This window comes from Hyaena hyaena, unplaced genomic scaffold (genome assembly GCF_003009895.1).
Source record: "Hyaena hyaena isolate Hyena2069 unplaced genomic scaffold, ASM300989v1 scaffold_1627, whole genome shotgun sequence".
In the NCBI taxonomy this organism is placed as follows: Eukaryota; Metazoa; Chordata; class Mammalia; order Carnivora; family Hyaenidae; genus Hyaena; species Hyaena hyaena.
In genome coordinates this window covers 33,904-59,601 of record NW_024082250.1, presented here as the reverse complement: position 1 = coordinate 59,601, position 25,698 = coordinate 33,904, and the positions used below count along the sequence as shown (strand labels likewise).

The 25,698-nt window shown below is 38.8% G+C and overlaps 1 protein-coding gene across 1 annotated transcript; it reads left to right on the top strand.

The window, feature by feature from the left end:
• Positions 1-892: 892 nt before the first annotated feature.
• On the top strand, positions 893-19,731 carry LOC120226172. Its single transcript, XM_039224362.1, has 7 exons — positions 893-1,824; positions 6,381-6,504; positions 6,872-6,955; positions 15,146-15,310; positions 15,569-15,628; positions 18,703-19,615; positions 19,667-19,731. The coding sequence occupies exons 1-7, from the start codon at positions 893-895 to the stop codon at positions 19,729-19,731; spliced, it is 2,343 nt and encodes a 780-aa protein (XP_039080293.1).
• Positions 19,732-25,698: the final 5,967 nt, after the last annotated feature.

The following is a 25,698-nucleotide window of genomic DNA, read 5'->3' as shown; positions in this document are numbered from 1 at the left end:
GACTATCGGCCTTTTATCTGATATGTCACTTGCAAATATCTTCTCCCATTCTGTTGGTTGCCTTTTAGCTTTGTTGCTTGTTTCCTTCACTGTGCATAAATTTTTATCCTGATGAGGTCCCAATAGCTCATTTTTGCTTTTATTTCCCTTGCCTCCAGAGACATGTCAAGGAAGAAGCAGCTGTAGCCAAGATCAAAGAGGCTGCTACCTGTTTTCTCCCATAAGATTTTGATGGTTTCCTCTCTCACATTTAGGTATTTCATTCATTTTGAATTTACTTTTGTGTATGGTGTAATAAGGTGGTCCAGTTTCATTCTTCTGCATGTCACTGTCCAGTTTTTCCAACACCATCTTCTGAAGAGACTCTCTTTTTTTCCATTGGATACTCTTTTCTGCTTTGTTGAAGATTAGTTGGCCATATATTTGTGGGTCCATTTCTGGGTTCTCTGCCCGATTCCATTGATCTACATGTGTGTTTTTGTGCCAATACCATACTGTCTTTGATGATTACAGCTTTGTAAATATAGCTTAAAGTCTGGAATTGTGATGCCTCCACCTTTGCTTTTGTTTTTCAACATTACGTTGGCTATTTGGGGTCTTTTGGATTCCATACAAATTTTAGGATTGCTTTGATCTCAGACTCTAAAGTCAGAATTTCCAGACTTAAACTTTACCTCCATCTTTTTCTAGGTGGCTCCATTTCTTAATCAAGAAAATGAGCATAACCCACGAATGTCTTATAGAGTTCTTTCAGATTTCAGTGAAATAATGCATGTCTATTAATATTCGGATTCCATCTTTAATTATGTCTTTGTTTCCACCTGCACAATATCAGGGCAGGAAAAGTTTTTGAAGTGTCGTACTCTATTTTTTCCTTAGTTACACCAGGAACATGAAACCAGGAAACCACACATTGAGTGCTTCTGAATTCCTCCTCCTGGGCCTGTCTGAGCAGCAGGAACAGCAGCCTCTCCTCTTCGGCATTTTCTTCAGCATGTACCTGCTCACCTTGCTGGGAAACATTGTCATCATATTGGCCATTGTCTCTGATCCACACCTCCACACCCCCATGTACTTCTTCCTGGGCAACTTCTCCCTCACTGACCTGTGTTTAGCATCTACCACAGTCCCCAGGATGCTGGTGAACATCCAGGCCCATAGGAATACCGTCACCTTCGCTGGATGCCTGTCTCAGGTCTACTTCTTCCTATGGTTCATTGGTCTAGATGTGTTCCTCCTGGCAGTGATGGCATATGACCGGCTTGTGGCTATCTGCCATCCCCTTCGCTACACCTTGGTCATGACTCCCAGATGCTGTACCCTGCTGTTGGTCATGTCCCTAATCCTCACTCAGTCATACTCTCTGACCCACACCAGTCTCCTGGCTCAGTTATCCTTCTGCACTGACAACATCATTCCCCACTTCTTCTGTGAACTTCTCCCCCTGTTGAAGCTCTCTTGTTTCAATACTTATGCCAACCAGTGTGTGCTGATGTACTGGGGAGGGGCATTGACCATCTTGATCCCCTTGCTAATTATCATCTCTTATGTCCGCATCGTGGCTGCTATTGTGAGAGTCCCATCAGCTAGTGGGAAGTGGAAGGCCTTCTCCACCTGCGGCTCCCATCTCTCAGCAGTTTGCTTGTTCTATGTGTCTGCTATTGGGGTGTACTTCATTCCCTCCTCTGCTGATTCAGCCAGCAAGGACAGGATTGCAGCAGTGATGTATGCCGTGGTGACTCCCATGCTGAACCCATTCATCTATAGTCTGAGAAACAAAGATATGAAAAGTGCCTTGGGGAGACTTCTGAGCGGAAGGATACTGCAATCTCCATGAGGCCAAGGATGTCATTCTGTGAATGAAGGGGAGATCAGCTTATAGAGTTGTCTAAGTCCTGCATCAGCCTCTTGCTAGTTTTCTAACCTACGGCAGTGAGCCACAGTTTGCCTACTCATAAAAGGAGGTAATCAAATATTTTCCATCATGCCAAATACTAAAATAAAAAATGATTAAAAATACATTATCTATCATCTAGTGTTTCTGGAAGAACTAGGAGAAAAAAATACGTAACCTTTCTCATTCTGGGTCTTGTGCTTAGATTTTTATCATCTTTAGTAATATTCAACATGTTCCTTTGAGGTAAATATTTGCATTGTACAGAAAAAAAACAAAAACAGAAAAAAAAAACACCAAGGCTCAAAAAAGGGGTTAAATTACTTATCTGAAGTTACACAGTTTCATGGCAGAACCAGAATTTGAACCCAGATCTGATTCTAAAATGTGTACCCTTAGTGGTTACACAATGCCTAAATAGACATGAAATCCACATATTTCTCTCAATTACTGATTTTCTTTCTTTTCTTGCTTCCCACACATCGTTCACATACACAGTTCCAATCAACACTTCTCTCTATACTAGCAGATGACTTGAGGTTGGGGCAAGGCAAATCAGAAGCTAGAATGGAAGAATAAACACTCTCTGAGATCCTGACACTTTGCCAAAGGAGCACACCCCCTGCTGGAGCAGAAGTCTCTAGTTAGATATTCTGAAATGTCCCGAGACTAAAGCCACATGATCAGAGAATGGTACTCAGACCACATTATGTGGGGCTTTCACCGAGTTTCTTTTATGAGGTCACCATTTTTCAGCACAGTGCCAACAATCTATGTTAAGATCTATTTTTAAATATATCAGTTTTATTACTGCATCTCCCTTAGGGATGCTGCTAATGATTCATCCTCTCAAGGGGATAAGGATTTTTCAATAATCCCCAGGAGAAATTTTTGAAACTTCACTGCATTCCATCCATTTCTTCTCTGCATAATTGTAACTCTGAGATCTCACTGAGAAATTCAGATTCTTAAAATAATTTTTAAGTGAGGGGCGCCTGGGTGGCTTAGTCGGTTAAGCATCCGACTTTCGCTTAGGTCACGATCTTGCGGTTTGTGGGTTCGAGCCTCGCATCCGGCTCTGTGCTGACTGCCAGCTCAGAGCCTGGAGCCTGTTTCAGTCTGTGACTCCCTTTGTCTCTGACCCTCCCCTGCTCACGCTGTCTCACTCTCTCTCTCTCCTAGAAATAAATAAAACATTAAAAAAATAATTTTTAAGTGAAAATAAGACTTACACTGGAATCAGAACTACCTGGTTTATGTATCAATTCCACCATTCACTGTTTGTATGACTTCTAGCTAGTTACCAACGCCCCTCTGTCTCAGTTTCCGAATATAAACAAGTGAATAGTAATAGTAACTGTAGTAACTATCATCTAAGGCAGTTGTGAGAATTCAAATAGATAACACATGTAAAACTGCTTAGCACAATGCTTGTCACATATGCTACAATCTTCAAGCTCTGCTTAAAACATCAAATGCAAGTTTCTCTTCTCCCTTTGGATAGGTAAATCTAGAAGGACTTCACTGAGGAGGTAACAGTTGTGATGGGTCTTAAAGTATGGGTATGTCATTGCAAGACAGAAAATAAGTTTTTCAAGGCAGGAGGAACAGAATACAGAAGGTACAAATTTATGTCAAGAAAGGAAAATGAGAAGCTATAGCTCTGTAGGTGAGTTGAGATGGGGATGTAATGTTCCTGACGTTGGGGTGTTCAAACATTTCCTGATGTAGTCCATTTTACATCCCAGTATGCAAACTGGGTACTGCCACCTAAAATGGTCCCTGGCCATTCGTTCATTGGTCAGTGTATGCTTATGATTCAACTGATCTTCAAACACTAGAAGGCAAGAATTCTGGTGAAATCAATATCTGGCTAGACTTCAGGTAGTAGGATAAGTCAGGGATTTGCTGCTGGTAATGTAACCCTAGTTGGCATCACTAGAGTGCATGGATAGTAGCCAAGAAATGCCTCATTTAAGGAGAAGGTTGTCCAGAGCCATGAGATAACCTTAAGACTAAGACATATCCCCAACATCTGTTTAAAGAAGAGGCTAAATAAATAAATAAATAAATAAAGCAGAGGCTAATTTTCTGGCACCAGAAGTTTATTCCTACAACTAGCTGTCAATCTCCTGAAGTTGCTTCACCCAGTTGATGGGCTGCTGACTACAGACATATTAATGAGCCTACCCCAAACCACAAAAAGAATTACCTAGCTGAGCCAAATCTGAAATATTAACCTAAAGAAATATAAACTAAGTAAGTGGTTGTTTTCTAAACACTAAGCTTGGGGGAGCCTTTGTTATGGAGCTTTTGGTAATTGATAAAGCTCTGCTTAAGGTGATACACAAGATGACAGTTGCTTTCTTCAAAATGTCTGCCTGCCTAATTTTCTCTAGACTAGTAACTTGGAACAGATTTCAGTACAGCCCCAACATGAAAAAACAGTCTTGGCTACAGGAATATTTACTTGATTCATCAATGGGGGGAGCAGAATTTCACTAATACATACCACTCATAAATGGAAGAATACAAATGACTGGACAAGATAGTTATGAAACATTGGGCTGGATGGGGTAAAAGTGTTCAAAGCAGAAGGATTATCCTAAGACCCAGGAGACAGAAATACCTGGAATAAGTTCTCACACGCTGCTGGGATCATTGATAGGCTTGGACATGATGGTGCTTACAGCAAATGGAATGTAGATGCTAGAACTCCTTGGCAAAGTACTGAGGAAGAGGTCAGAATTTCAGGGACATGGCCATGTTAGAATGGATTTATAAGACCAGAGAATATACCAGGCAACTATGCGCCCAAGAAAGGACAGGAGATGCTCCTTTCACTAAAGCAATAAAGAACACACTTGTGAGGAAGACAACAGAATCACTGAGAAGTTGATTGGGGGCTCTCTCCCTTGGGACAGAACTGACAGAAAATGCTAACATGGAGCTTGGCTCCCTGGTATCGATAGGGATACCATTATTCTGGAGTAGCAGAGGCCCAGGTGGCAGCACTTAATCATCAGAGGCAATATGAATGAAAATACCAAATATCAAAATGCATCGCAAGGCCAGATCTCCTATAGGGATTTGTTGAAGTGGCTAATAAACTGCTGTGTTTCTAGAGCTTAAGTAGAGGGGAAGCCTACGAGGGTATTGCTTAAATTATATAACAACAACAACAACAAAAACAACAACAACAACAAGACAGTATGTAGAAACCGATGGTAGCTTTTACAATATGAAGTCATAATCCCTCACCCAGTTGTAAGACTTAAGACAGGGTGCAAGGGTGCAGTGGCAAACCATCATACACTATAAATGCTCTATTTGAGATTAGGTTCAAGTGGGTCAGAAAACACAAGCAAACAAGGATGGTCAGCACAGATCCCGACATTCTCCATCTGTTTTTCAGTTTCTTTTCACTCAACACACATCATTGGTCTACTGGGGTGGAAAACACTTGAACCTGGTTCATGGACAAAATTATAATACATTGCAATGAGCTGAAAATGGATGGATGAATACTGCTTGGAATGTCCACTGCCATATACAACCCCACCGAGGAGTGACTCTAAGGAAGAGTAGCAAGGAAAAATCAAGTGGGCAAGTATCCACTTGCTTATCATTTTTGAACAGGAGTAGAAGCCAAAGATAAGAAGAAATAGCCTCTTCAGAAGTGATGAATGCCTCACTCTGATAATATTGTTAGTATAATTGAAAATCATGGGTCAAAGTTAACTAAACATTATTCAAAGACAGAACTGTACATAGTATGTAGCAGGTCCAGAAGGACTTTTATGGAAAGGTAGTGAACTATAGCAAAGAATAAAAAATTGAATAAGCTTTGTTCTCAGCATTCAAGAGTCTCTCATGGTTTGCCTCCAAACTGAGGACTGATGGGTGGGGGGGAGGGGAAGGAGGGTGATGGGCATGGAGGAGGGCACTTGTGGGGATGAGCACTGGATGTTACATGGAAACCAACTTTACAATAAACTATTTAAGAAAAAAATATTCACACATTAGAATACAAACAAAAGAAGTTCTAAGTGACCTTGCCCCTTTGGCTTAGATCACCCTACACAAACACCAGAGAAATATTCACATTTATAAGACAGAACAAGTCCTTTATGAAATACACTGACCACATACATTGTTACATCTAAAGCTGAAGAGAATGATTCTGGGTCATTTTTTTAAAGCCTAAGCAAATATGTTAAGGGATGATATTGCTTCATAAACACATGGATTCTCCATGGTATAATTTCAAAATACAGACGTAGGATCAAAGTTCATGAGAAGAAAATGTATGAATTCCAAAAAGCTTACTCAGTGCAGACTTTATAGCATTGTTCCTCAGGCTGTATATGAAGGGGTTCAGCAAAGGAGTCACAACAGTGTAAAATACGGCTGCAACCCTGTCCTTACCCCCAGAGTGTGATGAAGGGGGGAAAAGATAGACACTAATCACTGTGCCATTAAACAGGAAGACAATGGTGAGGTGGAACCCACAGGTGGAAAGTGCCTTCTGCCTTCCAGAGGCAGATGAGACCCTAAGAATGGTGGAGATGATGTATGCATATGAAAGAATGACCAGGAAGAGAAGACCAGTGAGTATCATGGAGCCTAGAATGAACAGGGCTACCTGGTTGGTGCTGGTGTCTGAGCAGGACAGCTGCAGCAGAGGGACCACATCACAGAAGAAGTGATGGATGCTGTTGCCTACACAGAAAGAAAGCCTAGCCATAAGCAGGGTATGTAAGTGGGCAGCGAGGTTGGTGAGGATCCAGCATGCCTCCAGAAGGAGCACAAACTCAAGAGGACTCATGAGTGTGGAATAGCAAAGAGGCCTGCAGATGGCCACATAGTGGTCATAGGCCATCACCCCCAAGAGGAGATCATCCGGTGCTCCAAATGTCATGAAGAAATGCATCTGGGCCAAACACCCTTCATGGTATGGTCTGACTTCTTGTCTAGATGTTCACCAGCATCTTGGGGACTGTGGTGGAAGAAGAGCAGGCATCAGCAAAAGAGAGGTTGGCCAGGAAGAAATACATGGGGGTATGGAGGTGTGGGTCAAAGCCAATGGCCAGGATAATGAGCAGGTTTCCCATGACAGTGACCAGATACACACCCAAAAAGATGCCAAATAGGAGAGGCTGCTGCTCTGGCCTTTCAGAAAGACCCAAGAGGAGAAACTCAGTGACACTGGACTGGTTGATTTCGTCCATGCCACTATTTTCTCTGGAGGGAGAGAAGAGACAAGTCAAAAAGTGTAAAAAAAAAAAAAAAGAGTTGGTGCTTCTATCCTTCTCTAAAATAAATGCCCTCACCCAATTCACATATGTCTATATTCCAAGTTCTTGGACCTTTCCTCCAAAGTCTGTACATGGTTCCCTACTCCTCAATCCACCCAAGAAAGGAGAGCAATCAGGCAGAGAGATTAAAAATCAAAAGCAAGGTGATAGGTACTGGTTGGAGAGATGGGTTTCAGGAGACTTCCATCACTGCTACATGTTCATTAAGATACACATACTCTGGCTCCCATATCCTAAGCCCATCTAATTTGCAACCAGTAAGAGCTTCCACTTTGAACTCTAAGCACAACCCAGTGCAGCATATAATTGAAAACTCATTAATTTTATTACATATACTTCACAAATGAGTTTTCGAAATTCAGTGAAATTAAGTCACTTGCATACTATCATGAAGAAGGTAGTATATACAGCATTTCTGGTACCCTTAAACACCCTGAATCCAGGTTACCTTCACTTAACCTCTTCCTCTGCTAGAGGCAGACATAAGTGACTCTCTCTAAGGGAGTAGTTTCCACTACCCATCCCAGGACTGGCAGAGACAAGAAGCAGGGACTCTGGGACTTTTTGTGGGTCTCAGAGGGAAAAACATAACTTCCTTTTCCTTGGTGCACTCACCTCATTTATCTAGCTTAGACAGAATTCACCATCAGAGATAAAACCCCCTGCACCTGTATTCTCCCTTTTGGCCTCACAGGACCTTGATTAGGCATGCAGGCTCTTCTTAACCATAGCAAATGAGATATCAGAGGCCCCAGGGCTGATGGCTAGGTTGGGCCAGCCAAAGAGCAACAACCCAGACTGCAGCAGCACAGGTTGGATGAGCCTTGTGCACACTGTCACAGTAGTACTTTTAGGTTCTGGGTACCAGGAGTATGATTTTCCAGGCTGATCCCCAAAGACAAATATGAAGTAACTGTTCTAGCCTCATACTTCATCTCCCTAGGCAAGCACTCACCAAGGAGCACAGGTGGAGGGAATGCACAACACAATGCTGGTTTTGGATTTGATACGTTTTGTCCCCAGGGATATGTGTGCATCCCTATTCTTCATGTGCATATACTCACAGAAAATAACAAAGACAAATCCCAGAGAAAGAGGAAATTTTAACTTCCAGAGTTACCATGTCACAATATTCAAAATATTCAGTTTTTTAGCAAAAAGTTTCAAGGCATGCAAAGAAACAAAAATGTATTTCTGATTCAAGGGAAGAAAGAAATGAACAGAAACTGACCCTAAGTTAGGTGCAGACATTGGAGTTTCTAGACAAAGATTTTAAATCAACTGTCTTTAAATAAATATACTCAAAGAGCTAAAGGAATGGAGGGAGCAATACCTTAACAAATAGAGAATGTCTAAAGAATGATGAAAGTTAAAAAACAAACAAACAAACAAACAAACAAACAGAAATGATGGAGCTGAAAAGCACAGTAACTGAAGTGATCAATTTATGAGAGGGGTTCAACAGCAGATTTAAGCAAACAGAAGAAAGAATCAGCAAATGTGAAGGTAGGTCAAATGAAATCATCCAGTCTGAGGAGCAGAAAGAGAAAAGAGTGAAAAACAAATAAGCAGACCCTAAGAGACCTAAAGGACACCAGCAAACATGCTGACATATGAATTTTGGGAGTTCAAGGAGAGAAGAGAGAGAAAGAGGAATAAATAATATTCCAGAAATAGTGTTCAAAACTTCCCAGATATGATAAAAGTCGTAAATCTACATCCAAGAAGTTCAATGATCTTCAATTGGATAAACTCAGAGATCCACACTGAGACACATTATAACCAAACTGTTGAAATACAAAGAGAACATCTTAAAACTAGAAAGAGAGAAGCTAACCATTATGTACAATGGACCCTTAATAAACCTAACAGCTGATTTCTCATCAGAAACCATGGAGACTTGGGACATTAGGGTGGCTCGGTCAGCTGGGTATCTGACTTCAGCTCAGGTCATAATCTCACAGTTTGTGGGTTTGGGCCCCACGTTGGGCTCCATGCTGACAGCTCAGAGGCTGCAGCCTGCTTCAGATTCTGTGTCTCCCTCTGTTTCTGCCCCTTCCCACGCATGCTCTGTCTCTCTCCCTCTTTCAAAAATAAACATTAAAAAAATAAAAGAAATGATGGAGATCAGAAAGCAACGAGATGATACATCTAAAGTGCTGAAAGAAAAAAGTTATCAACCAAGAATTCTATATCTGGCAAAAATATTCAAAACTGAAGGAGAAATTTAAATATTTTCAAATAAAAAATTACTGAGTTTGTTCAGGTAGAACTTCCCTATAAGAAAATGCTAAAAGGAGTCCTCCAGATTGAAATAGAAAGATCAAGAAAAATACCATATGATTTCACTTATTTGTGGAACTTAAGAAACAAAACAAATGATCATAGCAGGAAAAAAGAGAGAGGAAAACCAAAAAATAGACTCTTAACTATAGAGAACAAACTGATGGTTACCAGAAGGGAGTTGGGTGGGAGATGGTTTAAATGGGTGACAAGTGGGGCGCCTGGGTGGCTTAGTCGGTTAAGCGTCTGACTTTCGCTTAGGTCATGATCTCGCGGTTCGTGGGTTCGAGCCCAGCATCGGGCTCTGTGCTGACTGCCAGCTCAGAGCCTGGGGCCTGTTTCAGTCTGTGACTCCCTCTCTCTCTGACCCTCCCCTGCTCACGCTGTCTCTCTCTCTCTCTCCTAGAAAGAAATAAAAAACATTAAAAAAATAAAATAAAATAAAAATAAATGGGTGACAAGTACAGGGTGTTGTATGGAAGTGTTGAATCACTAAATTATGCACCTGAAGCTAATACTAATTAGATGTTAACTAACTGGAATTTAAAAAACACAAATTAAAAATAAATGACTCAAAAAAATAAATAACCTCAAAAAATAGAGCATTAAGAAAGAAAGAAGGAAAGAAAGAAAGAGTAAAAGGAAGGAAGGAGAAAGGAGGAAGGGGGAGAAAGAAGGGAAGAGAGAAAGAAAGACCCTAGATGGTAACTTACCACCATATAAAGACATAAAGGACAGTAGTAAACACAACTACATAGGTAAATATAAAAGCCAGTATTATTGAACCTTTTTTGCAACTCTTTTTTTGGTTTTCTATATGATTAAAAAACAAACTCATAAAACAATAACTACAAATCTATGTCAATGAGCACTTGATGTATAAAGATGTCATTTGTGAAAATAACAATATAAAGGGGGAGGGATGGAGATACAGAAGATCAGAATTTTTGTATGCTATTAAAGTTTATGTGATACTAATTCAAACTAGACTGAGTTTAAGATGATAATTGTAATCTTCAAGGCAACTACTGAGACAATTATATATACAGAAAAAAGAAATTAAATGAAAATAAAAAAGATACACTAAAAAATTAACACAAAGGAAGGCAGTAAGGGAAAACTTAGGAATAAAAAATATATATAAAGCATGTAGAAACCAAACTGGAAAATGGCAGAAGTGAGTTCTTCCTTATCAGCAATTATTTTAAGTGTAAATGGATTATAATCTTGAATTAAAAGGCAGAAGTTGGCAGGTTAGATTTAAAATAAAACATGATCCATCTATATACTCTTTATGAAACTCACTTTAAATCCAATGACACAGCGAAAATAAAAGAATGGAAATAGATATTCCATACACACAGTAACCAAGCAAAATTTGACAGAATTACAAGACAAACTAGCCCAATTTAAAAATGGGCAAAAGACTTGAATAGATATTTTCCAAAGAAGACATTCAAATGGCCAATCAACACATGAAAAGATGCTCAACATCATTAGTCATTAGGAAAATGTAGATCAGAAACCACCATGAAAATACAAATCAAAACCATGATTTCACAACCACCAGGATGACCATAATTTTTTTTAATGAAAGGTGACAAGTGTTGAAAGGGATGTGGAGAAACTGGGACCCTCATACATTGCTCGTGGGATCCAACTGGAGCAGCCACTGTGGAAAATAGTTTGGTTCTTCCTCAATGACTTAAACAGAGAATTACCATATGATCTAGTAGTTCCACCACTAGGTATATATCCAAAATAATTGAAAACAGATAATAGAACACATATTTGTACATAAATGTAGTGATTGTATTCACAGTGGTCATACTGTGGAAATAATCTCAATGTCCCCAACAGATAAATGGATAAACAAAATGTAGTATATATATATATACAGTGAAATATTATTTGGGCATGTAAAGGAATGAAGTACTGATTCATGCTATACAACATAGATGAACCTTGTAAATATTATGCCTGGTGAAAGAAAGCAGACACAGAAGGGTATATCATAGGATTCTGGTTATATTAAATATCCCGAATAGGCAAATCTACAGAGATGGAAAGAAGATTAATGGTTGTCATGGACTGTGGAGAGTAGGGAATAGGGAATGACTTCTTAATGAGCACATGGTTTTCTGTTTGGGGGGATGAAAAAGTTTTGGAACCAGACAGTGTTGATGACTGCACAACATAATGAATGTACATACCACCACTAAATGGTACACTTTAAAATGATCAAAATGATAACCATTTTATGTGTAAATCTCAGCTGTAAGTAAAATAAATGATGAGGAAATAATAAAATGTGCATATATATCTGCTCATTTGAGTATAAAGAACTACAAGAATAATAAATCAGAAACTAATGAGTTTGAAATTGACTCCCCACCCCATTCTTTTGAGTATGCTCTCTTATCTCTTGATGATGGCTCAGGAACCTCTCCTCGCCTTCCTGAGTCTACTCTTTCCTTATCGTCAGAACTTTTAGTTACAAACCCAGAGAAGCTGATTTTAGCAGATGTGGGCATTTCTTCAAATACAGAAAGAGTATTTAAAAGATACAAATATCATATGTTTGCACATATAGGAGGATTGGGAGGAAATTAATGGAGGACCATGGGGGAGAAGAAGGGGAGAAATGGTGGGGGAAAGAGAGAGAGGCAAACCATGAGAGACTCTTGAATGCTGAGAACTGAGGACTCATGGGTGTGGGAGGGGGAGGGGGGAGATGGGGATGGAGGAGGGCACTTGTGGTGATGAGCGCTGGGTGTTATTTGGAAACAAACTTGACAATAAATTATTTGTAAATAAATAAATAAATAAATAAAAGATTATGGGTCTAAATTCAATGTGCCATCTGGAGTTGGATCCTAGAACATAAAAAAAAAATTGGGGCATTAGTGGAAAAACTGGTAAAATCCAAAACAGTTTGTAGTTTAGTTAGTGGTAATCTATCAATGCTAATGTCTTAGTTGTGCTGATATACCATGGACGTGTAAGATGTTAACAACAAGAGAAACTGGGTGAAGCACATAGGAAGTCTCTACTACTTTTATGACTTTTCTAGGTATCTAAGGTTATTCCACAATAAAATGTTTACTAAAAATAATAACCTAGTGAGTTTGGTTAGCTACAATGGGTGGGCAGAAATGAGGTGGAAAAGTTGAGAAGATGAGCACACCTATTTGTATAGTTTTGACTATGCTATCTTTCAATTTCTCAGATAAATAAGCAGGAATGAACAAGGCAAAGTAGAATGAAAATAAAACAATTAATCTAACATTTCAAATGACATGGTCAGACTGAAAGGGAAGATCAAATAACTCAATTAATTCCAGATACAAGCCTATTGGGTGGTTGCTTATGAATGAGCCATCATTTTTAAAGAGAGGGAAAGGGAGAGAGAGACAGAGAGACAAAGAGCAGCCACTGTATGGTGTATGAGGTCTGCATTCCCAAGAATAGTCAGGATATCTCACCAGATCCTAAAATACCACTGCCACTGCCTCTATGGCAATAAAAACCCTGATCCTGAGGGTTATAAAGGAAAATATCCATTGCGTCCCATGGCACAAACAATTATGTAACATGGTCCCGAAGGCTTCTTACCTATTCCCAGAACTTGTTCCTCAAAATACCAGGCCAATATTGAAAGGGCAATGGAAGCCTAATGTAAGGATGCATACAACAAGTCTCTTTGGAATTAGTTTATCTCCAAATGATGCCAATATAGCAGCATTTTTTTCTGGCTCATTGAGTCCCTCATTTTTCAACTATATTTATACATTTCTGTGAGTCCTCAACCAACAAGGTTTTATGCCTTGAAGTGTTAACGTCAGCCCAAGATTATTGTAAACCCAGTGATATCCATGACCTCACCCTCAACCAATGCCATGACAGCCTGACGGGCCATTGGATGACATCAGACCCACAGCTGGACTCATCCCTGATGATGGCATCAGACCCATAGCTGGACTTACTTGTGATGGTGATCTTGATCTACCCACTGGACTCATCCAGGTGGAAGCTTCCATGAGCTCAAGTCCCTTGCATATCTCCTATCCAGTGCTCCCCTCACCCTCTAAACACTGTCCTGCTTTCCATATCCTTTCTTTCCCAATTCAACCTTAACCATCACAAGCTACTCTCCCCTCTCCTTCCATCCTTCCACTCTCTGCTTTTTCTTCAGATGTCTGCACTTCTAGCCCCCATCTCTGATATACAACCAGCACTGAAGGATGCATTATAAAATAATTGTTACGTAGGCCTTACTGAGTGAATAGCCATGTTTTAAAGGATACAAATTGTTGGGTATGCCATAAAGCACCCCCTCAACTGCTTGGCCATGTTGTAGACTGTCCAAATGATCTTAAAGAAACCTTCACAATAACACAACCCAGCTCCTATCTATCTGGTGGACCACATCTCTGAACCTAAACCTTGTTTTTCTCCTGGTCTTCCCTTTAAAATACTAACTCAGCTATTCAGAATAGTCCCATATTATGTCTTGATAAAAACGCTTATTGGAAATTTAGTAGTTCTTGGTTGTTCATGCCAAATACTCAGTCTAAGATTCTATCTAGCCCATGAGGATTATTCTCTTCTTCAATATACCTTACTCCTGTACTAACTTATTCCTCTCTTACTCAGGCTTCTCTACATAATTTGATTTTTACTATTTGCATTTTGGGCTCATACTCCAAAACAAAACTCACCAATTTTTTTCTCACCACCAGGTGCATTATATTCTTGTCAAGTGTCCTCATTCTGCTGACAATGGAGGTCACTGGTGCTGCCTTGGAAGCCACCATATTATACAACATAATAAAAGAATTAATGCCAATCAGGAAATGTCTAAAATAATATCCATATATAATTCAAACTGCCACAGCCCTGTAAGCCCTGAATGAGAGACAATCCTCCCCAGCAGCAATGGTTGCTAATAATTGCCTAGTCTTGGATTATCTGATGGCCAGCCAAGGGGACATTTGTTCCCATAAGGGCACTTATTATTGCATGCTGATAAATAACACAGACAAAAGTTCTCAGATAGCACAACACATAGTCTGCTTCTCCAGCATAAACTTTTCTCCATTCCTACCCTTTTACTACTACAAAGTCCCAAACCCTCTCTCTGCTTTGTCCAAGGCAACTTGTAGCTTGTACTCACCCAGCTTCCCCAGGAGTCCTTTGTGGCTCAGTCTTTCTTTTAAATTCTCTTCCTATGTGAAATGTTATCAGCCCCTGACCTCTGAACCAAAGTATGTGCCCCCTGATAATATGCACTGTGGTGTGCTTATGAAAGGTCTATAGCCAGAATCCCAGAATCTTTAACACACACACACACACACACACACACACACGTGCACACACACACACGTGTGCACACACATACATGGTAAAATGTTAATTTTTGTGAAAGACTGTGGGTGAAGGGCATACGAGAATTCATTCTATCATCTTTATAATTTTTTTCTAAGCATGAAGTCAAAGCTGATCCCACTGGAACCAAGCCCCAGAAAGGTCTGAGCTTGGAACTATGCCCAAGAAAAAATAAGTCCAAGACATCCCTGGCATTAGAGACACTGTCCCTTGTGACTCCAGTCCCCTCTGGTTCCTGGACATGTTGTTCTCTATATGGCAGGAAGAAATTGGCCAATTAACCAACAATGGCTCCTCCTTTATTCTGAAGAGAAGCAGAGAATTTGGCAACAGTCTGGAGGAAGTGTTTGAACTCACCAACGATGAGCACAGGTCAGAAGGAGCTGGAAAGCTGCACTTGGCGATGGATCTGCCTATGTACTTGTGGGTTTGTATATGAGCATCTCTGTCTTCATGAGTGTGTGTGTGTCTGCATGCATTGTATATGCTTGTGTTCCTGTTGTTTGGTAGTTGTGTTTGTATGTGTACTATGTAATTGATTCACAGCCTGATTCTTTTCCCCAGTTAGACCCAATCTGGGCTGAGTTTTAGTGCATGTAGACCAAGTTATCAGCCTCCAACACATGATTAGGGACTTCTGATTCATGTTTATGATCTTTAATATTTGCCTCTGTTGTTATGACAGTGGTATTTCTCCCAATGGGGCAAGGGGCATCACAGCTGTGATGAGAGCTCAGCATTAGAGGTAAGACTGTTGTCTCCACTGCTGGGGATAAGGATATCCAACCTCATCAAGGAACCAAAGTCAGAGAGGGCTCAAATCTGTCCTCAGCAGCATGTGGTACTGTGTGTGCAAGCTGCTTGTGAGTGACACACGTGAATATAAGAGCAGGAATGTGTGTTGTTTCCTTTTGTCTGTGTGTCTGTTACTATGTGTATGTTGCCATGTGCATGGGTTGGTGATGGTGGTTTAATGACAGTACCTGTCCCTGAATAGGCTTAATTGCCCCTACAATGACTACCTTTGCTGGGAAGGGCCTGAAGCACACTTTTCAGTGATGGGAAGGTGTGTGCTGCTGGTAGGGAGAGTGACTAAGTGTGCATATGTGTGGTTGGTGCCTGTTTCTTGTGAGATTTTGATATTGTGTATGGCCTTCTTTGTTTTTGGTGATGTGTATATATAGTGATGAGTTATGCATATGTGAGTTGTGTATTTTACCAGGTATTATATGCTTGTATTTTAACGGTGCATTGTGAATGTATTTGTGGGTGATACATTATTGCATATTGTGTAGATCCTGCCTTGTGTGTTTTTTATTCATAACTTGTATGTATATTGGTATTTATGAAATAAACCACATACTGGCTATCTTTCCCTTATGGATGGGGCTCAGACACAGGTGACTGAAATCTTCAAATCAGCAGTGTGTGTGTGTGTGTGTGTGTGTGTGTGTGTGTGTTTGTATGTGTGTTTGGAGGCTTCTGATTTGCACACGTGACTTAAAATAGTGCCTTAAGTGACCTCCTTCTGGGGTAACATAAACAGAGATAACCAGTTGCTATAAGTGACTATTTCCAAGAAAGGGTCTGTTATCATTTTCATATACCTGAATGACTGAGTGGCTCAGTTTTGTAACTCTTGCACATTGACTTAACGTCCCAGGCAAAGACATGTTAGGCGTGTTGTTGAGTGAAGTTAGAGCACAGAGCTTCACCAAATGGCATCAAGACCTTGGGAAAGTCACTCAACCTTTTGTCCTCAGTTTACATATCTACAAAATGGAGGCTTACAGGCCCTCAATATGTTTTTATGACTTGAATAGAAGTTAATGTATGTGAGAGCCTTTTGTCAACTGGAAGATATATAAATATAAATGACAGGAATTATCTAGAGAGGGCACCGAGAAAATTTTGGACAACTTCAGACTCCTTGCAGCCCTAAAATAACATAGTGTGTCTGGCACTCACAACCAGTGAAATGGGAGATTTCCTTGTTAAAACTATGGATGCTGATCACACAATATTAAGTTGTACTATATGAGCTAACCAATATTTGATCTACAGAAAATGGCAATTATACATATAGGACTATAGTTAAATATGTATTTATTAATAGGGATGTATACATGCACAGTATGCATATGGATATCCATACATATCGTATATATATATATATGTATGTACACAAACATATATAAATTGGCCTTTAAACTTGGGTTTGAACTGCACAAGTCCACTTATACATGGATATACATGGATTTTTTTTGACAAATGCAGTGTACAATATTATAAATGTGCTTTCTCATCCTTATGGTTTTCTTAATAGTTTCTTTTTTCTAGCTTACTTTATTGTAAAAATACAGTAGATAATACATATACAAAGTATGTATTAACTGACTATGTTATTGGTAAGGTTTCTGGTCAGCAGTAGGCTATTTATTAGTAATTAAGTTTTGGGGGAGTCGTAAGTTATATGTAGATTTTTGACTGTGTAGGGGAGTCAGTGCCCCATCCCCCATGTTATTTAAGGGTTAACTGTATATTTCATATATGTGTGTGTATAGATATATCTATATCCCATATGTATGTCTACATATATTCCACCTAAGTATACGTATATGCACAGATGGAATATAGGGATAGACATATATATATGTATATAAACATTCCCATCTGTGTATGTGTCTCCCCTTATGTATATATGGACATATATGTATCTTACTTCTAACAGCTACTTGTTACCTATGAAATTTATATAATTTATGTTTCTATTTCCTAATGGCTTAAATGAGAAAATAACCCTAATTCTTAGTGAAACAGCGAAGATTTTATCTGGTAATGGGAGGGTGATGTATATATTTAATTAGGAAACATAAATAAAGCTCTTAAGCATAGTGCCTGGCATATAGTACAATCTCCCAAATGTGTATCATTATTATGGAAGACTGTGAGGTATTCTGGTTTAGGAGTTATTCTGGTATCAGGTGGGTTTTAAATGACCCCCCCCATTTCTAGAGTGCTGGCGAGCTTACAGCTATAGGTCAATGCGATTCAGCCAGGTGCATAGGAAGAATGTGATAACACTCCAACAAGGCCACCTCAGTGATGGCATCACCTGTCACTTTAAGGCAGAAACAAATGATACTAGTTTGCCAAGGGTCATCTACTACTTCTGCCACAGCGAACTGTTTGGTTTGGTTCTGTCTCAGTGACATAAATTATGCCAATATATGCATAAAACACATTCATAGAAAGAAGCAACCTTGCTTTTCCTTTCCACCATTGCATTCTCAGTCCTTAGTAGAGGACAAGTTTCAGTCTCAATGTTCAACAATTAATGGGCAAATAAAAAGGTGAATGTTGGGGCACCTGGGTGGCTCAGTTGGTTAAGCGTCTGACATCAGCTCAGGTCATGATCTCACAGTTCGTGGGTTCGAGCCCCGCATTGGGTTCTGTGCTGACAGCTCAGAGCCTGGAGCCTGCTTTAGGTTCTGTGTCTCCTTCTCTCTCTCTGCCCCTTCGCCACTCGCGTTCTGTCTCTCTCTGTGTCGCAAAAATGAATAAACGTTAAAAAATTTTTAAAAAGAAAAGGAAAGGTGAATGTCCTCTTGCTTCTGTACAATGAGGTCTTGTTGGCTGCTTTTGGTTTTAAGGTTTTCTTACAGCCAGACTGGGAGTGAAGATGCATGTATCCACAGGTGTGAGAAATTAATAGGAATGTAGTTTAAAATGCATTGTCTTCTCAGAATATTACAGTATGGATTGTGTCCCTATCATTCTCCTGATATTCCCAACCCTTCTTTATCCCCAGCATAAAAGTACAGCATGAGGCCTGAGAACCAGAGCAGCGAGTTCCTCCTCCTGGGGCTCCCCATCCGGCCAGAGCAGCAGGGCGTGTTCTTCGCCCTGTTCCTGGGCATGTACCTGACCACGGTGCTGGGGAACCTGCTCATCATCCTGCTCATCAGGCTGGACTCTCGCCTCCACACCCCCATGTACTTCTTCCTCAGCCACTTGGCCTTCTCTGACATTTCCCTTTCATCTGTCACAGTTCCAAAGATGCTCATGAATATGCAGACTCAGCAACATTCCATCCCCTATGTGGGGTGCATTTCACAGGTGTATTTCTTTATATTTTTTGGTTGCCTTGACAGCTTTCTTCTCACAGTGATGGCATATGACAGGTATGTGGCCATCTGTCACCCTCTCCACTACACCACCACCATGAGGGAGGAGCTTTGTATCATCCTAGTGGCTGGATCCTGGTTCTTCTCTTGTGTCCAAGCTCTTTTGCACACCCTCCTCGTGGACCAGTTGTCCTTCTGTGCAGGCACTGTCATCCCACACTTCTTTTGTGATCTTGCTGTTATGCTCAAGTCTTCCTGCTCAGACACCTCCCTCAATGAGCTGCTTATCCTCACTGAAGGAGGATTGATCTTCATTCTGCCATTGAGTGGTATCTTGGGCTCATATATCCACATGGCAGGGATCATTCTAAAGGTCCCCTCTTTCAAAAGATTCTCCAAAGCCTTGTCTACATGTGGCTCCCACCTCTTTGTGGTGTGTTTATACTATGGGACAATTGCAGGGGTTTACTTTTTATCTTCATCAGGCAACTCCAAAGACAAGGACATAATTGCTTCTGTGATGTACATGGTGGTCACCCCTATGCTGAACCCCTTCATCTACAGCCTGAGGAACAGGGACATGAAACATGCTCTTCAAAAAATTTTTAGAGCCAAGAACCCTCGCTAGTATGGTTAATTTAAACCCATTGTCATGGGCACTCGTTGGGCTATAAACATATCTCTTTTAAAAGTTGTGACTTGGGTACCCCAATGTTCATAGCAGCACTCTCAACAATAGCCAAAACATGGAAAGAGCCTAAGTGTCCATCAACGGACAATGGATCCAACGAATGGATCAAGAAGATGTGGTTTATCTATACCATGGAATACTACATGGCAATGAGAAACAATGAAATCTGGCCATGTGTAGCAACATGGATGGACCTTGAGGGTGTTATGCTGAGCGAAATAAGTCAGGCAGAGAAGGACAAATATCATATGTTTGCATGTATAGGAGGATCAGGAGGAACTTAACTGAGGACCATGAGGGAGAAGAAGGGAGGAAATGGTGGGGGAAAGGGAGAGAGGCAAACCATGATAGACTCTTGAATGCTGAGAAACAAACTGAGGACTGATGGATGTCGGGGGTGGGGAGATGGGCATGGAGGAGGGCACTTGTGGGGATGAGCACTGTGTGTTATATGGAAACCAACTTGACAATAAACTATATGTAAGAAAAAAAAGTTGTGACTTGGGGCACCTCGGTGGCTCGGTCAGTTAAGTGTCTGACTTCAGCTCAGGTCATGATCTCACAGTTCGTGGGTTCGAATCCTGCATCAGGCTCTGTGCTGACAGCCAGCTCCGAGCCTGGAGCCTCTTTCAGATTCTGTGTCTCCCTCTCTCTCTGGCCCTCCCCTGATCATGCTGTCTCTCTCTCTCTCTCTCTCTCGCTCTATCTATCTATCTCTATCTCTCAGAAATAAATAAAAAACATTAAAAATTTTTTTAATAAAAAAATAAAAATAAAAGTTGTGACTTGGACAGCTCTTACTGCTGACATCATTTTTCATCTTATCTCATTTTATGTTTCCTATCATCTTTTTCTTCACCTGATTTTTCATCTTATCTCATTTTACATTTCCTATCATCTTTCTCTTCACCTGATTTTTCCCCCTACCAGTTCTCTGAATTCTGCGTATTAATGTTTCTATAAGAAAATCCCTATGATATTCACAGCAAGTTTGTGAGACTTTTGAGCCCACTTCACTGGGCTTTAAGAACTTTTCTTATCTTCCATCTTTTTCTTCAGTAAGTCTCTTTATCTGGTACTGATATTGACATATATTTATATGAACTTTCTTAATACCACCATGTTCTTAATGTGTGAAGAATTCAGAAGAATTACCAAACTGCTTAACTACTGAATGGTGTGTATCACAGCTGACATTAATTAAGCATTTAAATACATCTTTTATTTAATCCTCCCTACAAGCCTCTTATGAGAGCACTAATATTTTATACAGAGAGCAAAACAAAGCCCAGAGAGATCAAGTAAACTACTGCCCTAAAACTTAATATCAGACATGCATGACTTGAAAACGATATCTTTAACCATATTACTTTATTGCCTTTATCTTGATCTGTAACACCATTGACTAGTTTAGACATTTTTTATCCTAATATATAGCATACAATATGTACTCTTTTGTATTCCACTTTTTATTCAGTATTGTAATGGTTAAATCATCACATTTGAAAATTATAATTTTCAAATGTGTCTATACATTTTTAATATATTCATCCACTCTAGTTTTGACTGACATTTGAGTTGTTTCCATTTTGGGACTTGTGTATATACTAGAGAAAGGGATTTGGGGGCCACGATGTATGTGTATTTTCAGCATTAATAGATAATACCAGAAAGTTAGATAAAGTGCTTGGTTTTTTACAAGTCATTTCTGTAACATATAGAAAACTGTGGTTCACTTCCTCACCAACACTTCTACTATCCATCTTTTCCACTGTACACATTCTTATGGGTATGTAGAAATAGTGTGCAGTGGCTTTAATTTACATTTGTCTGATAACTCATGTAGTTTATATCTTTTGCCTATACTTACTGAACATTTGGGTAGTTTTTCTTGTAAAGAACCTGTTCCCAATGTTTTGCTGATATTTTATTGGGTAGTCTGCTTTTTAACATTGATTTATAAAAAATTCTTTTTATATTCTACATTTTTGTTCCTTGCTAAGTATACATATCAAGGATTTTTTTATGTGGCTTGCTTTTTCAATATATTGTCTATTTAAGTTAATTTTGTGTATTTAACACACAAAAAAGTCAATGTCATTCATTTGCATATAGATATTCAGTTTTCCCAGAGCCATTTGTTCAAAAGATTTATTTCTCCTATTGATTTGTCCTGGCATCTTACAAAAATTCAGCTGTATACAAATTTGAGGGATTACTTCTGGACTTTCAACTCTGTTCTATTGGCCGATATCTATCTTCATGCCTATATCATGCTAGCTTGATTACTGTAGTTTTGTAGTAAGATTTGAAATCAGGACATATGGATCCTAAAACTCTGTTCCTTTTTTTTCTTTTATATATTTCTTTTTTTTTTAATAGTTTATTGTCAAGTTGGTTTCCATATAACACCCAGTGCTCATCCCCACAAGTGCCCTCCTCCATGCCCATCACCCTGAATGCGCCCGATCTCCTCTGAAACTCTGTTCTATTCCTTCGAGATTGCTTTTGTTAGTTGGGATCCCTTAAATTTCTATAGGTAGTTTAAAATCAGCTTGTCAATTTCTACAAAGACTACAGCTGGGATTTTGGTAGCAATTATGCTGAATATATAGATCAATTTCAAAAGTATTATTATCTTAACAGTATGAAGTATCTCAAGCCATGAATATGGGATGTATTTCCATTCATTTACATCTGTGATTTCTTTCAACAATATTTTGGTTTTTTTATACTATTAATTTCCACTTATTTTGATGAATTTATTCTTAAGTATGCTATTCTTGACATTATTATAAGTAGAATTGTTAATTTCATTTTCAGATTGTTCCTTCCTAGTATGTGAAACGCCACTGATTTTTGTATATCGACCTTATACTTTGCCATCTTTGAACCCATTTGTTCATTCTAGTAGTTTGTTTTTTGATTCCTTAATATCTTTTACAGTTGACCCTTGAACAGTCCACTGACTGCCCCCCTCCCACACACATGCAGTTGAAAATCCACATATAACTTTTGACTCCCCCAAAACTTAACATAATAATAGCCTATTGTTAGTCTTAGATAATTGTTATTGTTGCCAATAACAGAAACAGTTGATTAAAATATATTTTGTATGTTAGATGTATCATATATTGTATTCTTATAATAAAGTAAGCGAGAGAGAAGAAAATGTTAAGAAAATAAGACGGAAGAGAAAATACATTTATAGTACTATGTTGTGTGTGTGTGTATATATATATATATATATATATGTATATGTATGTATATATATATATAACATATAAGGGGACCCATGCAGCTCAAACATGTATTGTTCAAGGGCCATATAAAATCATCAGAAAATAAATGTAGTTTTGCTCCTTCCTTTCCAATCTAGATGTCTTTTATTTTATTTTCTTTCTTGACTGCCCTGGCTAGAAACTTCAGTAAACCTTGAATAGAAGTGATATTGTTCCTAAAGTTAAAGGGGAACCCTAGATATGATGGCTGCACAACACTGTAAATATACTGAATGTCACTAACTTGTGCACTTTAAAATGGTTATCCAAGAGATACAGGAGTGCTGATTCATAGGGACACATGTACCCCAATGTTTATAGCAGTGCGTTCAACAATAGCTGAGTTATGGAAAGAGCCTAAATGTCCATCAACTGATGAATGATAAAGAAGATGTGGTTTATATATACAATGGAATACTACTTTGCAATTAGAAAGAATGATATCTTGCCATTTGTAGCAATGTGGTTTGAATTGGAAGGTATTATGTTGATTGTAATAAGTCAGTCAGAGAAGGACAGATATCATATGTTTTCACTCTTATGTGGATCTTAACAGAAGACCATGGGGGAAGGGAAGGGTAAAAAATAGTTACAGGGAGGTAGGAAGGCAAGCCATAAGAGATTCCTAAATACAGAGAACAAACTAAGGGTGGATGGGGGGTGGGGGAGAGGGGGAAATGGGTGATGGGCATTGAGGAGGGCACTTTTTGGAACGAGCACTGGGTGTTGTATGTAAGCAGTGAACCATGGGAATCTACCCCAGAAGATCTACCCCAAGAGCACCCTTTACACACTGCATGTTAGCCAATTTGACAATAGATTATATTAAATAAATAAAATTGTTAAAATGGTAAATTTTATGCTATGTGTATTTTAGCACAATAAAAAATAATCAAACAATGCAATTTATCCCCTAAGCAAAATAAAGGAAGGATTAATGTAAAAAAGAGAGAGAGCCAACCCATAAAACAGACTCTTAACTATAGAGAACAAACTGAGGGTTGCTGAAGGGGAGGTAAGTGGGGAATTGATTAAATGGCTGATGGGCATTAAGAGGGGCACTTTTTGTAATGAACCCTGGGTGTTTTATGTAAGTGATGAAACACTAAATCCTACTCCTGAAACTAATATTACATTGTATGATAACTGGAATTTAAATAAAAACTTGAAACTACCATATATATAATTTGAATTCATAATATGATATAATATTCACTAATTCAACATTCATAATACTTTTAAATTTTTACACACAATTTTGAATGCTTTCTATGTATAGAATGTATGCTAGGCAACCTAAGATCTTCATACATCTGTTTCATTAATTATACATAACACATATATTATATAATTCATATTATATATAATATGAATCCCAGAAGAATAAAAAATAAAATTGAGAATATTCAGAAAAATAATGGAGGCAAATTATTCAAATATAAATGACCTCAGATTTCAAAACTCTACAGAGTGATAAAAAGGAGAGAAAAGAAAAGGCCCATACTTCCATAGATTTAATAAATTTCAAAGTCAAAGAGAAAATTCTAAAAGAAAGGGAAGTTTGCCTACACAAAAACAGTAATCAACTCACATCAGACTTCTTGAAAGCTATGCTGGATGTAAAAAAACAATGAAATATTTTTAATGCATAGAAGGAATATGGCTTTAAAATCAGTATTTTATATCCAGCAAAGGTGTCACTTAAATGTAGAGATATATTACAAATATTCATAGATATATAAAGCCTTGGAAGGTTTGCCATACAGAGATTTGTGGAGGAAACATTCAAATTAAAAAATAAATATTTTTAGGAAGTGCTTCAAGATGTTTAGAAATTAAGGATGATTAAATATCTTGATATAGCTTGGGTTTTTTTAGGGCTTAAACTAAATGAAAAATAAGAAAGTATATCCATTATAAATCAGAATTAAAATTCCTACAAATCATTATCAAAAGACAACCAACCCATGGAGGAGGGCACTTGCGGGGATGAGCACTAGGTGTTATATGGAAACCAACTTGACAATAAACTATTAAAAAAAAAAAGACAACCATCCCAATAAAAATGGGCAGATTCTTCATAAAAAGATCTAAGAATTGTCAATAAGTACATGGAAATGTGCTCAACATCATTAAGAATTGGGGAAGTGCAAATTAAAATCACAATGAGCTATCACTTCAAATGGCAAAAATCTGAACTCTAAGATTTTTATTGTGAGAGAATATTTTGTTTACTGACTTATTTACCTGAGAAAACCAAAGTCCAGAGAGGATAAGTGAACTTCACAAAGTCACAGAGAAGTTCATTTCAAGTTCATTTCAACTGAGCAACAGACCGAGTTTTTTGCCACAATGAATACTTCAGAGACTGGTGTTCGTTCCCAGATGTCTCAGTAACTTCCAGTAGGGAGCTCTGGGGATAATTCCAGAAACTGCAGGTAGATAGCTTCTTCTTCTTCTTTTTTTTTTTTCTGAGTTTCTAGTCAGTTTGGCTGACTCAGGATCATGGATGGCCTGCTCTCATTTCTCCATCCTTGGAGTAGATGAGGGGTCCATGTCCCAGGAGCCATTTAAGCCTTAAACATAGGGGAAGTGGTGTCATTTCTTCTGATCATCAAATATGGTTTCTCCACCCTTGACGAGTAACATCCCAGAAGAAAAGAGACAAATCTTGACCTTCACATGAAAAAATAAGGAGCTCTTCTGGGCCTGACTC

Excerpts from the sequence above, each read along its gene's own strand:
- LOC120226172 (XM_039224362.1), top strand. The coding sequence starts at position 893 with ATGAAACCAGGAAACCACACATTGAGTGCTTCTGAATTCCTCCTCCTG. Across the intron at positions 6,505-6,871 it reads TGACCAGGAAGAGAAGACCA|ATGTTCACCAGCATCTTGGG; the intron begins GTGAGTATCATG and ends CTTCTTGTCTAG. Across the intron at positions 15,311-15,568 it reads ATCTGCCTATGTACTTGTGG|TGGTATTTCTCCCAATGGGG; the intron begins GTTTGTATATGA and ends TTGTTATGACAG.